Raw genomic sequence first — 17287 nt, forward strand, 5'->3', positions numbered from 1 at the left:
TGAAAGATCATAGCGTTGAAGTGTCTTCGTAAAATCATAGAGGTATCAGACAAAAATACAAAATGTTCTTCTCTAGACCCATATTTGTCCGTGTTCCTATTCATCCATGTTCCTATTCATCACTTAGTCACTAATTGAACCTTTTATTTAAATGCCATAGGACATGCCTATCTTCAAATGGCGTGTTCTTAAGGATCCGCTGAGCGTTTAGTCGTTTTAGCCTGAGAGGTTCGGTCGTGACAGCATAAATGCAGATTTGGGGTAAGCTGCGGGCGTCGCTGATTCATTCTGATCCCATTGCGCGCAGTGGAGGCCACAGATGAAAACAAACACCGCCATCTTGTGGTCTAGACTCCCTGATTTCATATTCGTCATGTGCCCAAATGCCTGGCATATTCGAAAGAACTGGTTACAGTGAACAAAAAAATATGTAATGAAAACACAAATACAAACAGAACTGTTAATGATGTTTTAGAAAACTGCCCCGAAAAATTGCGTAGGCCTAATAGATCACCCTTTTCCAAAAAGTATTTGTGCCACTGACCGACAGATGATGGACTTCTTCCTCTCGGGATCATTTGAATAAAAATGTAAAAGAATATTGACCATTGCTTTTTTTTATTAGAGCACATTTTTTTACTACAATTTATATAACCACAACAACTAGGGGTGTGCTGTAATAGCATCTGTTTCTCAGATGTGATACTCCTAACCTGATAATCAGATTATCATGATTGGAAAACCAGGAAGTGCGTTTTGAATGCAAGTAAAGCCTATACCTCATGTGCGTTATTGCACCATCAATCAAAGCACTAACCAGTGTGATTCAGACGTTCTTTTACCCACTCGAACATTGTTTACCCACAGTTTAAAAAACGATCCCAAGAGATCTGTGAAATTATGTATTTTTATAGGCCTATCTTCTTTGAAAAAATTAAATAATAAATAATGCATTACTGAGAGAGGCGCAGTTCTCTTTCTTTTATAAAACCCTAAACTATGCCACAACAGTTGTACAATAAACATATCTTTGATATGTAAAAAAAAACAAATTACGTTGATTCGCTACGGATGTTAATTCACATACTACAATTAGGTCTGGAAATAATTGGACACTGACACAAGTTTTGTTATTTTGACTGATTACCAGAATATATTCAAGTTACAGTTAAATAATGAATATGGACTTAAAGTGCAGTCTTTTAGCTTTAATTTTAGGGTATTCACATCCAAATGGGTTGAAGAATTACAGCTCTTTAATATGTAGCCCCCATTTTTCAAGGGACCAAAAGTATTTGGACAATTGACTCAAAGGGCTGTTTCATGGACAGGTGTGGTTTATTCCTTCGTTATTTCTTCATTAAATAAGCAGGTAAAAGGTCTGGAGTTGATTCCAGGTGTGGCTATTGCATTTGGAAGCTGTTGCTGTGAACCTACAACATGCGGTCAAAGGAGTTCTCAATGCAAATTAAACATGCCATCCTTAAGCTGCAAAAAAAAAATCCATCAGAGATAGCAGGAACATTAGGAGTAGCCAAATCAACAGTTTAGCTCATTCTGAGAAAAAAGGAATGCACTGGTTAGCTCTGCAACACAAAAAGGCCTGGACATCCACAGAAGACAACAGTGGGGGATGATTGTAGGATTCTTTCCATCGTAAAGAAAAACCCTTCACAACATCCAGCCAAGTGAAGAACACTCTCCAGAAGGTAGCTATTTAATTATCCAAGTCTACCATAACAAGAAGACTTCACAAGAGCAAATAAAAAGGGTTCACCACGAGGTACAAACCATTCATAAGCCTCAAGAATAGAACGTCCAGATTTTGCCAAAAAAAATCTTAAAAAGCCAGCCCAGTTCTGGTACAGCATTCTTTGGACAGATTTAACTAAGATCAACTAGTACCAGACTGATGGGAAGAAAAACAGTATGGAGAAGGCTTGGAATGGCTTATGATCCGAAGCACACAACATAATCTGTAAAATACAGTGGAGGCAGTGTGATGGCATGGGCATGCATGGCTTCCAATGACACTGGGTCACTATTGTTTATTGATGAGGTGACAGAAGACAGAAGCAGCTCGATGAATTCTGAAGTATATAGAGATATATTGTCTGCTCAGATTCAGCCAAATTCAGCAAAGCTGATTGGAAGGCACTTCACTTTACAGATGGACAATGACCCAAAACATACTGCGAAAGCAACCCAGGAGTTTTTTAAGGCAAAGATGTGGAATATTCTGCAATGGCAGAGTCAATCACCTGATCTCAACCCAATCGAGCGTGTATTTCACTTGCTGAAGACATAACTTAAGCCAGAAAGACCCACAAACAAACAGCAACTAAAGTAAACTGAAGTAAAGGTCTGGCAAAGCATCATAAAAGAGGAAACCCAGCGTTTGGTGATGTCCATGCATTCAAGCAGTCATGCAGTCAAGCCTGCAAAGAATTCTCAAAAATTTATTAAAAATGAACGTTTCATTTATGATTGCGTTAGTTTGTCCAATTACATTTGAGCCCATTAAATAAAGGGACTGTGTATGACAATGGTTGCACTGCCTAAACGTTTCATACAATATTTTTGTTCAACCCCTTGAATTAAAACTGAACGTCTGCACTTCAATTGCATCTCGGTTGTTTCATTTCAAATCCATTGTGGTGGCGTACAAAGCCAAAATTATGAAAATTGTGCCAGTGTCCAAACATTTCCACACCTAACTGTATGTTTGGACTGGGGAGAAGTTGAACCCTGAAAAGAGTGAAGAATTGGGATCCGCCCATATCATGTATTTGTTGATTGACTGATAATCACAAAATACAATTATAAAGGATTCATTGACAAACTACAGTGCATAGATTACTAAGTGCACAGAGCAGAGCAATCAGTGGAATAACTAATACTATGCACAGGAACACAACATATAGAAGGCAAACACACTTTTTACATAACTTTTAAGATCTATATAGATTATACAATTGTATGTAATAAATGACCCTTTTATTCATGGCATGACTCCAAAGTAGGCTATTGCCACAAAAAATGTATGGATAGCTGTCAAACCATTCTGATTAACATGCAATGTGTTAGAATTTAGCAGGGAATGTGTTCCTTAGAGTAATACCTTTAATTTAAGTGGTAATAACTAATTGCTCAAACCGTTCAAAAGCTAGAGTGAAATTTGCAGTTGTGAAATAAAAGCGAAATGTTAAGTAGCGGATGTCGGTGTATACCTGTGTAACTCTGGTTCTATGAAGGAAGCATTAATGCAATCACTGGGGCTTTTTCGTGAGGGATATGCCCAGGACCAGCAGACATTCCGCCATGGACCAATGCTGGTCCATGAACCTGGGTTTGAGAAACCCCTCGAAGGACTAAAATGTAATATGTATTGACCACCTTCAAACCCCCTTTCTTATACCTGCTAAGCCCCTTTTTCTTTACTTTTGTGCCCCCTCCCCAATTCCTCACGCAAGTGGCATCAACAAAGGCCTCAGGTTTGTTTTCCTTCATCAGGATCATCCATGAAGATGGCTACTCAGAAGATGAGTGTAAGCAGTACAGGGCTGTTGTTTACAGCAACACCATCCAGTCCATCATGGCCATCATCAAAGCCATGAACAACCTCAAGATCGACTACACAGATACTGCCAGGGAGGTAAGATGCGCACGCACCCACATAGCCAAGCCAATGCACATACACACACAAACACCCAGAGATGTACCCACTCACTCACAAACATTTTGATATGTTTTCTGGGGTCCCTTGTTTAATCAAGTGAATGTACAGTGAAAGCTTTTCAAGGTGCTTGGTAAAGAGAGGTATTTTTTTTCCATCACATAACTTAGTAATTTAGCAGACACTCTTATCTGAAGACACTTAAAGTTAATGCATATATCTCACAAGTGTGGGATTGTCTTTTTCATTTATGCATTGAAACTGTAGTCAATAATATATTGCCAGCATTCGAGGAGTGGGGGCCGTTCACAGGATTATTTGCCCACTAGTGTTGTTGTTGGCTGTACTATTCAGCAACTGATTAATTCCTCCGTTCCAGATTAGTTGTTGAAACAGAAAAGCTGTTTTGATTTTGTGGTTGGAGCAAATGGTCATTTTATGGTTTCTACACATTTTCATTTTTCCTTTAATTTATGTTAAAGTATTCATACCTAATTTGATCCCACCTTGTGGAAATCAGTTAAATTACAGGAGCCAAAATACACATTCAAACCAATTGTCCTCAAAGGGGCACTCACTTTCATTTTTGGTCATTCAGCAAACAAAAGCTGGTAAACTATATTATGATATGGATGGCACAATAATTCCATTAAATATCCAGTGATATTTTCTCACTTCAACAGAAACTGAGTGAACTCTAGAATTTCAGCAACAAGGAAATGACAGTCTGCCATTATTTGTTTGATGTTTATGAAGAGAGGGGGTGGGTTCTGCTTTAGTTGACCAGTAGAACATATTGGGATGTGCTTTTGTTTATCCCCAAATAATGTCTGGTGAATCATGTGAAACACTATCATTCCACTACTACTGTATATATACACTGATGAGCCAAAACATTATGACCGCCTGTCTCATATGCTGTTGGTCCCCCTCGTGCCGCAAAAACAGCACCGAACCACCAAGGCATGGACTCTACAAGACCCCTGAAGGGGTGCTGTGGTATCTGGCACCAAGACATTAGCAGCAGATCCTTTAAATCCTGTAAGTTTCTAAGTGGAGCCGCTGTGGATCCGGACTAGTTGGTCCAGCACGTCCCACAGATGCTCAATTGTATTGGGATCTGGGGAGTTTGGAGGCCAGGGCAACACATTGAACTCTTCACCATGTTCCTCAGACTATTCCTGAACAATGTGTGCAGTGTGGCAGGGCTCTTTATCCTGCTGAAAGAGGCCACTGCCATCAGGGAATATCATTGCCATGAAGGGGAGTGTCTGGTCTGCAACAATGTTTTAATAGGTGGCATGTGTCAAATTTACATCCACCTGAATGCTCGGAACCCAGGGGTTTCCAGCAGAACATTGCCCAGAGCATAACAATCCATCCAATGGCTTGTCATCTTCCCACAGTGCATCCTGGTGCCATCACTTCCCCAGTTAAACAGCGCACACGTACACAGCCAGGTCTTTACTCCTGCCCATTTCTCCTGCATCCAACATGTAGACTACAAGAAAAGATTGCTCGCTTACCATCTTACCCAGACCTTGACACGTGCCCTTGTTAGGAGATGATCAACTTTATTTGCTTCACCTGTGGGTCATAATGCTTTGGCTTATCAGTGTATATTACGGACATTTTCTGATTATACAATGTATCGATTCTACGTAACAGCCTTTTATTGTGCACGATTAACTCTAAAAGTATTTAGACAGGGACAAATGTTTTTGTTTTCTTATGGCTCTGTATTCCAGCACCTTTGATTTGAAATGATCCAGTAATGATCGGGTTAAAGTGCATACTGTCAGCGTTAGTATGGGTATTTTCATCCATCTCAGACAAACCACTTATAAATTACAGCACGTTTTTCGCTTAGAGGGAAAGAGAGTGAGAGGGGAGTTTAGAAAATCGGGCGGAAATTGAGAGTGGTTAAGAAAGAGAGGTTGAGGCTACGACTGAGTTATCATGCCACCATGATCATGGCCATACAAGCTGGATAATGAACAAACATGAATTTTGCTGAGAAGAAGAAGGCTCCCTGACTGAGCTGTTTATTGGGAGGGATTTATTAAAACTGCTGGCAGAACACATTCACAAGCAGATTTCCTTTGCAGGCAATTTCTACAGCATAGACTCTGTGCCGCTCAAATTAATTCTCACTCCAAAAAAAACCATTCTGCTGCTGCCTCATGTTGACAGGCAACTTGGACAAAGCTGGATAGAAATGGTCCTTTAGATTCACTTTAATCTCATTGGTTTCTATATATTTTGTTTTAACGTAGGCTTTTTATCTTGACATATCATTTGTTTCACCAAAATCAAACAGTGACTTATCCCATAGAGACCTGAAGAAAATCACAAGTACATTTGAAATATAAAAATACATCTTTATATTTATATATAGTAAATAGTAATCCTAGAAATAGGCATCCTAGATTTTTTTTTAATTAAATTATTTTCATTGGATCCAGTCCAATCCCATCTTCAAGTCTTTCCTCTTATTTAGACACAAACACACACACACACACACTCAAAACACGTGAGTGTGTTTCTTAACGAGGGAAAACCCATTTTTGGTGGGTGCGTTGTGTGTCAAATGTCAAGGTTTACAGCTAGCAGTTAGTGGATGTGCTTTATTACTGTCCACATTGGCATGACCTGTAGGTGTAATGGACATGAGGTGCTTATTAAGGGAGGTCGGATGAGCGCTCACCTGTCTTCAAGGCCATTTTTCATTGTCACTGACTGGATCTATTGATACTTACTCCACCTCCTATGCTGCCAATTAGTGCACTGGCAGCCACAAGCATGCTTTTATATAGTACAATCAGACAGCACGTACGCATAGACAGTGATGCATGAAGACACACACACACACACACACACATACTGGTGCCCAGAATTGGCTAGGTGAATCATACTAAACCCAGTGGTCAGGGATGACTCAGAGAAGAGTGAACTGTGCCTCCATATGCTGTTTCATATCATTTGCTTTGCCATTTAATATTGGAGAAAGATTCCCAGATCACATGCACAATATCCTTTGTCAACAGCACTCCCAGTCGTAAATTAACCTGAACATTTGTGGTCGTTTTGTTTCACCTTGACGAATGGATGAATCGTTTAAAGAGCTAATCAGCTAGTATGTAAATAATGTGCAGTGGGTGATTACTTGAGGTTTTACTTGCATTTCAGAGATTAGGAAACAAGGTGATTTGCATACTCTGTTAGTGTGGGCCGGGAGGAGTTGGCTCTTTGTTCAGTACATGGAGAGGTGTTGGCTCTGTGTTCAGTATGTTTATAGGTGTTGGCTCTGTGTTCAGTATGTGGAGAGGTGTTGGCTTAGTGTTCAGTATGTGGAGAGGTGTTGGCTTAGTGTTCAGTATGTGGAGAGGTGTTGACTGAGAGTTCAGTATGTGTATAGGTGTTGGCTTAGTGTTCAGTATGTTTATAGGTGTTGGCTTAGTGTTCAGTATGTAGAGAGGTGTTGACTGAGTGTTCAGTATGTGTATAGGTGTTGGCTTAGTGTTCAGTATGTGTATAGGTGTTGGCTTAGTGTTCAGTATGTAGAGAGGTGTTGGCTCAGAGTCTAGCATGTGAAAGTGCTGGTTTAGTTTTTAGTACCTGGAGGTGTAGGATCAGTGTTTAGTACATGGAGGTGCTGGCTCAGTGTTTAGTACATGGAGGTGCTGGCTCAGTGTTTAGTACATGGAGGTGCTGGCTCAGTGTTTAGTACATGGAGGTGCTGCCTCAGTGTTTTGTACTTTGAGGTGTTTGCTCAATGTTTCATACTTGGAAGTGTTTGCTCAGGGTTTAGTGTGGGAGTTTTTGGCTCAGTGTTTCATACGTTGAGGTGTTGGATCAATGTTTTGTACATGGAGGTGCTGGCTCAGTGTTTTGTACTTTGAGGTGTTTGCTCAATGTTTCATACTTGGAAGTGTTTGCTCAGGGTTTAGTGTGGGAGGTTTTGGCTCAGTGTTTCATACGTTGAGGTGTTGGATCAGTGTTTAGTACATGGAGGTGCTGGCTCAGTGTTTAGTACATGGAGGTGCTGGCTCAGTGTTTAGTGTGGGAGGTTTTGGCTCAGTGTTTCATACGTTGAGGTGTTGGATCAATGTTTTGTACATGGAGGTGCTGGCTCAGTGTTTTGTACTTTGAGGTGTTTGCTCAATGTTTCATACTTGGAAGTGTTGGCTCAGTGTTTAGTGTGGGAGGTTTTGGCTCAGTGTTTCATACGTTGAGGTTTTGGCTCAGTGTTTTGTACTTTGAGGTGTTGGCTTAGTGTTTAGTTGGAGGTGTTGGATCAGTGTTTAGTACTTGAGGTTTTGGCTTGGTGTTTAGTGTGGGAGGTTTTGGCTCAGTGTTTAGTACGTTGAGGTGTTGGATCAGTGTTTTGTACATGGAGGTGCTGGCTCAGTGTTTAGTACATGGAGGTGCTGGCTCAGGGTTTAGTACATGGAGGTGCTGGCTCAGTGTTTTGTACTTTGAGATGTTTGCTCAATGTTTCATACTTGGAAGTGTTTGCTCAGGGTTTAGTGTGGGAGGTTTTGGCTCAGTGTTTCATACGTTGAGGTGTTGGATCAGTGTTTTGTACATGGAGGTGCTGGCTCAGTGTTTAGTACATGGAGGTGCTGGCTCAGTGTTTTGTACTTTGAGGTGTTTGCTCAATGTTTCATACTTGGATGTGTTGGCTCAGTGTTTAGTTTGGGAGGTTTTGGCTCAGGGTTTCATACGTTGAGGTGTTGGATCAGTGTTTTGTACATGGAGGTGCTGGCTCAGTGTTTAGTACATGGAGGTGCTGGCTCAGTGTTTAGTACATGGAGGTGCTGGCTCAGTGTTTTGTACTTCGAGATGTTTGCTCAATGTTTCATACTTGGAAGTGTTGGCTCAGTGTTTAGTGTGGGAGGTTTTGGCTCAGTGTTTCATATGTTGAGGTTTTGGCTCAGTGTTTTGTACTTTGAGGTGTTGGCTTAGTGTTTAGTTGGAGGTGTTGCATCAGTGTTTAGTACTTGAGGTTTTGGCTTAGTGTTTAGTGTGGGAGGTTTTGGCTCAGTTTTTAGTGTGGGAGGTTTTGGCTCAGGGTTTCATACGTTGAGGTGTTGGATCAGTGTTTTGTACATGGAGGTGCTGGCTCAGTGTTTAGTACATGGAGGTGCTGGCTCAGTGTTTAGTACATGGAGGTGCTGGCTCAGTGTTTTGTACTTCGAGATGTTTGCTCAATGTTTCATACTTGGAAGTGTTGGCTCAGTGTTTAGTGTGGGAGGTTTTGGCTCAGTGTTTCATACGTTGAGGTTTGGCTCAGTGTTTTGTACTTTGAGGTGTTGGCTTAGTGTTTAGTTGGAGGTGTTGCATCAGTGTTTAGTACTTGAGGTTTTGGCTTAGTGTTTAGTGTGGGAGGTTTTGGCTCAGTTTTTAGTGTGGGAGGTTTTGGCTCAGGGTTTCATACGTTGAGGTGTTGGATCAGTGTTTTGTACATGGAGGTGCTGGCTCAGTGTTTAGTACATGGAGGTGCTGGCTCAGTGTTTAGTACGTTGAGGTGTTGGATCAGTGTTTTGTACATGGAGGTGCTGGCTCAGTGTTTAGTGTGGGAGGTTTTGGCTCAGTGTTTCATACGTTGAGGTGTTGGATCAATGTTTTGTACATGGAGGTGCTGGCTCAGTGTTTTGTACTTTGAGGTGTTTGCTCAATGTTTCATACTTGGAAGTGTTGGCTCAGTGTTTAGTACTTGAGGTTTTGGCTTAGTGTTTAGTGTGGGAGGTTTTGGCTCAGTGTTTAGTACGTTGAGGTGTTGGATCAGTGTTTTGTACATGGAGGTGCTGGCTCAGTGTTTAGTACCTGGAGGTGCTGGCTCAGTGTTTAGTACATGGAGGTGCTGGCTAAGTGTTTAGTACATGGAGGTGCTGGCTCAGTGTTTTGTACTTTGAGATGTTTGCTCAATGTTTCATACTTGGAAGTGTTGGCTCAGTGTTTAGTGTGGGAGGTTTTTGCTCAGTGTTTCATACGTTGAGGTGTTGGATCAGTGTTTTGTACATGGAGGTGCTGGCTCAGTGTTTAGTACATGGAGGTGCTGGCTCAGTGTTTAGTACATGGAGGTGCTGGCTAAGTGTTTAGTACTTTGAGATGTTTGCTCAATGTTTCATACTTGGAAGTGTTGGCTCAGTGTTTCATACGTTGAGGTTTGGCTCAGTGTTTTGTACTTTGAGGTGTTGGCTTAGTGTTTAGTTGGAGGTGTTGCATCAGTGTTTAGTACTTGAGGTTTTGGCTTAGTGTTTAGTGTGGGAGGTTTTGGCTCAGTTTTTAGTGTGGGAGGTTTTGGCTCAGGGTTTCATACGTTGAGGTGTTGGATCAGTGTTTTGTACATGGAGGTGCTGGCTCAGTGTTTAGTACATGGAGGTGCTGGCTCAGTGTTTAGTACGTTGAGGTGTTGGATCAGTGTTTTGTACATGGAGGTGCTGGCTCAGTGTTTAGTGTGGGAGGTTTTGGCTCAGTGTTTCATACGTTGAGGTGTTGGATCAATGTTTTGTACATGGAGGTGCTGGCTCAGTGTTTTGTACTTTGAGGTGTTTGCTCAATGTTTCATACTTGGAAGTGTTGGCTCAGTGTTTAGTACTTGAGGTTTTGGCTTAGTGTTTAGTGTGGGAGGTTTTGGCTCAGTGTTTAGTACGTTGAGGTGTTGGATCAGTGTTTTGTACATGGAGGTGCTGGCTCAGTGTTTAGTACCTGGAGGTGCTGGCTCAGTGTTTAGTACATGGAGGTGCTGGCTAAGTGTTTAGTACATGGAGGTGCTGGCTCAGTGTTTTGTACTTTGAGATGTTTGCTCAATGTTTCATACTTGGAAGTGTTGGCTCAGTGTTTAGTGTGGGAGGTTTTTGCTCAGTGTTTCATACGTTGAGGTGTTGGATCAGTGTTTTGTACATGGAGGTGCTGGCTCAGTGTTTAGTACATGGAGGTGCTGGCTCAGTGTTTAGTACATGGAGGTGCTGGCTAAGTGTTTAGTACTTTGAGATGTTTGCTCAATGTTTCATACTTGGAAGTGTTGGCTCAGTGTTTTGTACTTTGAGGTGTTGGCTTAGTGTTTAGTTGGAGGTGTTGGATCAGTGTTTAGTACTTGAGGTTTTGGCTTAGTGTTTAGTGTGGGAGGTTTTGGCTCAGTGTTTAGTACGTTGAGGTGTTGGATCAGTGTTTTGTATGTGGAAGAGTTGGCTTAGTGTTCAGTACATGTAGGTGTTAGCTCAGTGTTCAAGATTTGGAGGTTTTCATTAATCCTTCTCTGTGCTGAGTCAGTGGCTTTCTGTCCAAGTCCAAACAGACATGTACCTAATTAGAGAGAGGTGGAGGTCTATGTAAAGGTTCCACAGCTGCTAGGTGGAAAAGGACTTAACTAACCTGCAACACTTTTGACTTCTTTGACTGCATATTAGGAGGAAAGATGTGTGGCCGGAGCTCTAAACCAGTTCATCTAGGGACTTGGACCCCCTTCCCATTATTTGTACACTGACAAATGACCTCTGCAGTGTCATCATCACCATCCAATTCATTCCTGTCTGTTTACAGAGTGAGGAACGCCCAGAGGAAATATCCTGCCTGCCACTAGCTTCCACCGCCATACTTTATTACAAGTCTGCATTATTTATCAGTCAGACACTTCACCGACAAACCAATATATCTCTAACATTAGCACTGTCTGGCCTACGCTTAAATCTGGTCCCTGCTGAATGATGTCATGGCAATATAGAGAGCGATGTATATATCGCCATTTAACCTTATGTCACTGGCCACCAGTCAAAATAGCATCTTTAGTATGTTCAATCTGAGGGACTTTTTTCCATGCCCTGCCTTCATTTCTTGTCTCACAATGAGGTGACATGCTTTTAATAGATGTTAATTCAGAATGGTAATTACCTGATAAAACGTAATTTATAGTAGTTATTTATATTATTCTTAGTTCTGAGTTTGTCCCAGCGACTAAGTGAAAGTATTCCAGTATAATAGACAAATAGTCCTAAGCGGAATTGACAGAAATCTATTATAATATCCATAACAACCCATACCCATTGTTTAGCATATGCGCATGTCAGACCAAGTTCAACAAGAAATCTGTGTCGCCGCCTGTGTCCACTCAGTGATCAGTGTTCCCAATTGCTATGGCTGTCATCTAGATTTTCAGCGCAGTCTGTGCCTTTTTCATGACTCTACTATAGAGATTGTAAGGCTTCACCTGGGTCACTCACTGTCCCTTGTGGCCGGACAGACACTATTCATAACGAGGTCTTGCCTCACCACCCGGTCAAACCCACTCGTCTGTGCTCCTCTGCTCAGCCACACAGATGCCTGTAGACTCAGATCTGTTCAGTGTACATTTGGTGATAATGTGGCTTCTTCCTCCCTCCTGAGGTTTGAAAGGACCCCCCCCCCCCCCCGCTCTGTGCCCCCACCCCACCCCCCCCCAGTTCTGCAGTGCTGTGAGCTTCTGTGTCCTAAGCTTGGTCATAATGGCCCTCTCCTGTCCCCCCCACCCTGTGCAGGACGACGCCCAACAGCTCTTTGCCCTGGCGGCTGCTGCCGAGGAGCAGGGTATCCTGCCCGACGACCTGTCCAGAGTGATCTGCCGCCTGTGGGCCGACAGCGGGGTGCAGGGCTGCTTCACACGCTCCAGAGAGTACCAGCTCAATGACTCAGCAGCATAGTGAGTAGGCGTGTGCGTGTGTGTGCGTGCGTGAAACCACTCTATCTGCCATTCCATGTGTCAGAATGCTGTTACTGGCGAGGACATGGTCACCTTTCCTGTTTGGGGGATATTACAGGTTCTATGGACAAAATTATATCAAGGACCGTGGTGCCCTGCAAACCTTGACCCAGTTAGTGTTTTACGTGAGTCGAATGTAATCGAGTCAGTTGCACATATTGGGAATTGTGACTGTTCATGAGTCAAATGGAATCGAGTCAGTTGCCCATGTTGTGAATGGTTACAGTCCTTAGAGCCTGTTTAGTCTACACCTGTTGTGAGAGCAGTTTCATTTACATAACATTTACATAATAGTTAAAAACTATTTTCTATTCACACTAGCAACGAGAAACTCTTTGACCAGCCTCCTGTCCCAGAAGGCATATGAACTCACTGACTATGTTGTGTACCTGGTAACTAACATGGTTCTCTCTGTTGAACAAGTCCTGTAGCTGGTGATAGTCAAACATATGAGGGGCCATTGTTAGATGTTTTTTAGTTGCTTCCCAAACGACTACAGTATTTGTTTTCTGATTTTATTTATGCATAGAGCTGGAAGGATTTCTGAACCACAGTTCCTATACCACGGCTCATTCCACTCCAATAGACATTGAGACATTGTCTTTAGAGTGCTTTTATGCCACTCTAAAGACAGATGAATGAGGCTGATGCCAGATTTACATCTGATCTCTAAGTCTTTCCGGCTCCGTGAACAGAATCAGAAGAAAAAAAAGATGTAGTTGGGAAACAACTTTAAAAAAAATCTCACATTTGCACCAAAACAATTCCAGTATCTCCGGCAACAGCACTTGTTTCGACTGAGAGCGTTAGTGGTCAGTTATCAGTGACCTTGTGTTACTGATATATGGGTGTCCTCGCATAGAGACCTTGAAATTCCTTTCTAAGTGTACATTTGAACTGTGTGCTCAAATAATGCGTGTGTGTGTGTGTGTGTGTTTAGTTGTTTATGTTTGTTCATACAGGTATGGTGGTTTGTTTATATATTTGCTGTGGTAGAGAGCAGTGTGATAGGACTGTCTTATGTAGTCTATTGTTAGTGACACAATAGACCAACTGTAGAAAACACCCCTTCATCAGGATGCAATAGGTTCCGTAGCTTTCAAACTTTCTGACATGTCAGTAACACTCCACCATACCAGGGGGATCAACTCTGAGACTTTAAAGTCCTCGCTCGAATGAGAGGTACCTCCATTATTCTCAATATCACACACCTTCCTCCCTCTCTGAGCCCCCCTTCTCGCCCATCACAACCTCCACTTAGTATGCAGTCTGCCCAGCACACTGTCACGCTGCCACAATAAAGAGAAATGTGACCCAGGCCCAGTTATTCAAAGTTATCCATCTAAATTTATATCGGATAGGACGATTTGTGTAGAAATAGATAGAATAGATTCCCAATTCCAACTGGATTCCCAATTCAAGTCAGTTATTTTTCTTTTTAAGATATTTCTATGTATACAGTCCTATCCAATAATTAAAATCCAGTTGGATGACTTTTTAAAAACTGGGCCTGAACTATGCAGACCCACACTTACTATGAATTGGAGCTGCTTTGGTTTCTGTTGCTTCTCTGTCTGTTTAACCAACAAACCTCTGTTCACTTTGCATACAACATTCAGCAGTTCCTCTAACCTCAGAAAACCTCCCAATGGTCAGATGAGTCTAGATGTTTGCCATGATGGTGTCACAGTGGCAGTAAGACCTCTTAGGTTGTTTGTCTGTTTCATATCAGGTTTAATCAGGAGTGAAATCCCCCAGCCAGCCTCCCGTTAGGTTACGGGGGCTTTGTGTTCTGATTGATTGTCTTTGCTCTTCTCCTTCACTCCCCTTTCCTCTCCCCTCCTATTCTCTCCTGCTCATTTCCTGGTCCTCCACCTCGAATCTCATCTGCTCATCTGCTGTGAGAAACCAGTCACATCACACCACAGGTAGAAAGAAAGACAGATGGGAAAAAAAATCTCTGAATTGTGAATCCTCCTCGTAGCTTTGATGCTCTGACTCATCTGGATCCGTCTTATTGGTTGTCTGTCCGGGCAAGACTAAAATGTTCCAGCGCTTTCTGAGCCTGTCTCCTGACACAGGCTCCGGCGTTAGGGCCCCTTTTCTTTTTTTTGTGAGGTCAAAAGAGGCAGTGCCGAGCTTGGATCAACTTCAAGGCCTGTGATAAGGCACTTTTTTAAAGCACAGACATATGCCCAGTGTTTTTTTTCTTCCGTTTTTCTCTGCACTCATGAGAATTAATTAAAGTTTATGAATATCCTAACATTCGTCATTCGTCATGGTTAATACCCTTTGTTGGCCATGTGACCTTCGCTTTTAGACCATAGAAGTAACATAAATTCAGACTGAGTTGGAAGGCTGTTACTTTTCCTCATTAATCTATTGAGCTTCTCTTGTTTCAGTCCACAGAACACATTTTATCAATGAACTGGTTACTGACGACTGGCTGGATGATTTCCAACTGTGTTAAGCCACAGGAGAAAAAAAATGACCATCCTGCCAGTCCTGGACTTGGCGATGTTGTTTAAAGGCTTGCAGCTAACATCTCAATGAATTAGATGTTGTTTTTTTACAATACCATCCACTTTATCACCATTTCCCTCCTTCCAACCATCATGGTGATCTTTATACTCTAGTAAACTGCCCCCAGTCACGTACAGCGTGACAACAGACTCACTGGTTCTAGATCATCTATGTTATCTACATGCAAATCCCCTCTTTGCCTCAGTTCTTTCCTCAACATCTGCCTACCTATCAGATCAATACGTTCTGGTAGATACCTCAACCTAGTCATCCCTAACGTCAATACCCTCTTTGGCTGTCATCCCTTTCAGGGATGCTGCCAAAGACAAATGGCAAAATACCCTCAAACTGGATACATTAATTTTCACATATTTGTTCAAAGTCAAACTGTGTGAGCTGCTCACTGACCACTGAAATTGCTAAGCACCTTAAAGGGCATTTACCTGATAGGTGGCATTCGCTGTGTGGAACGCAAGGTTGAATCAGCCCTGATTCAATAAGTAGTGTGGCTAATGAATAACCTGAAATATTATTGGTGCTATACAGTTCATATAATTGGACTTTTGAGCGCAGCGACTCAGTGCAGCGGTTTCGGGAAGCGCAGCTACGTCCTTCGCTGAAAGTATTGTGTTTTTTGGGCTCAATGTCGTTCTTGCGCGTATCATGTGACTGCCCCATTACCCACTTGAATTTAGGTCACCTTATGTTGGTGAACAACTTTGCACCTTACTCCGTTTGTTTTATAAAAACCATGAAGGTGGTTACCTATGCACCTCGTGCATCTGCTAATATGAAGCTTTTTATGTTAACATACAACTGATTAGCATGTTAGTTAGTTAGACCAATCCCATTGATACCTCTGGGACGTCTAGCAGTCATAGAGATCAGGTCAGAAGACCTAGTAAACTTTTCCATGCTTAAAATGTGGGTTAGAAAAACTTTTGAAGGAATCAAAGAAAGGTATAGAAGTTGCCATAGAAATATTCCAAGTTTCGGTAAAAGCACATTAAGAAATAGATAGCGAGAGTAGAAGAGACAGAGAGCAAATTAAAGTGAGAGACAGCGAGAGAGTGGGGGGAGCACCAATACAAGAATCAGAGGATCCAGGCCAAGCAGAATGCCTCATTGATCTAACAGGACTATTTATGGTACAAGGCCAGCAGTCCAATGCTGCTTTCCACTCGCTGTTCTGGGCTGTTCTGTTCTTCTAGAGCCTTATCGGAACTCAGTTAATACAACTATTTAATTAGACTGTGTTCTGGCCACAGGAGGCAGGGAGGGAAGAAGCCCGACATAGATCAAAGCAGCATGCGGAGTGGACTCGGGCTACTGTTGAACTGTGGGCCTTCAGAACACAAGAAGCAGCCTCAAATGCGCTGCTAGTGGGTGGTCCTTTCATTTTCAATGAAGCCTAGGCGGGTGGGGGAGGGGGTTCTACCGAGGCAGCATGGTCTACTGTGCTCATGATGGCCACTCAGGCAGGCTCAATCGATGCCGAGAAAATGTCCCTTGTTGTCGGCGTCTTTGTCGATCACAGTAAAGAGGGCAGGCCACGTGGTGATACGTCACTCTGGGGTTCACAGCAGCAGGACCAGCTAGCTGCAGGCCTGACCTGCTCGGTGAGGAGCTCTGTGGTCCTCCGCTGGCTGTCTGCAAAGCCCATTAGCATACACGTGAACTCAGCAGTCGTGCCTGATTAACCGAACTGTTCTGCTAAAATGCAAGGACGGATCGCTTGAATGCCATGTCCGTGTGCTCCAGTGACCCAATGCCTGTCTATCAGCATGATCGCTATGTAGGTGTGTGTTCCTGTGCGACTCTTCCCTTTTCATCTGTGTGTTTGTTTGTTTGTTTCTCTGCCTGCCTGCCTGTGTGTGTGCGTGCCTTTCCCCACAGCTACCTGAATGAAATGGAGAGGATAGCCAAATCAGACTACATTCCAACACAGCAGGATGTGCTGAGGACCAGAGTCAAGACCACAGGCATCGTGGAGACACACTTCACCTTCAAAGACCTGCACTTCAAGTAAGGGCTCTCAACGTGATTCGTGTCTCTGTATGGCTGTGTGTGTTGGAATGGGACCGGTACAGTAGAATATTAATGTGGCAATAAATTGGTATATTCATTGGAACTTCCACACTCCTTGTTTGGTTTCAGATATGACTTGGTTATTGTGAGTACTTTCGCCGGTCACTTGAATTGTATTATGTCCGTGAAATGAGTCACTCAGAGGCGTTAGAGCAGGGGTGTCAAACCAGTTCCACAGAGGGCAGAGTGTCTGCAGGATTTTGGTGTTTCCAATAGACTCTGTGCACCAGCGTAGTGAGGAACTTCCGCTTTTGTCTAGA

The 17287-nt window shown here is 42.6% G+C and overlaps 1 protein-coding gene across 7 annotated transcripts in view; it reads left to right on the plus strand.

Moving 5' to 3' along the window:
* The window catches only part of gnai2b (guanine nucleotide binding protein (G protein), alpha inhibiting activity polypeptide 2b), a 100729-nt gene that overhangs the window by 76618 nt on the left and 6824 nt on the right, over positions 1–17287 (plus strand). For all 7 annotated transcript variants that reach the window (XM_034287178.1, XM_010893103.5, XM_020055430.3 and 4 more), the window contains 3 exons: positions 3514–3655; positions 12196–12356; positions 16836–16964. In XM_034287178.1, coding sequence (XP_034143069.1) covers positions 3514–3655; positions 12196–12356; positions 16836–16964 — 432 coding nt within the window. The remainder of the gene's footprint in view (positions 1–3513; positions 3656–12195; positions 12357–16835; positions 16965–17287) is intronic.

This window comes from Esox lucius, chromosome 17 (assembly GCF_011004845.1).
Source record: "Esox lucius isolate fEsoLuc1 chromosome 17, fEsoLuc1.pri, whole genome shotgun sequence".
Lineage (NCBI taxonomy): Eukaryota > Metazoa > Chordata > Actinopteri > Esociformes > Esocidae > Esox > Esox lucius.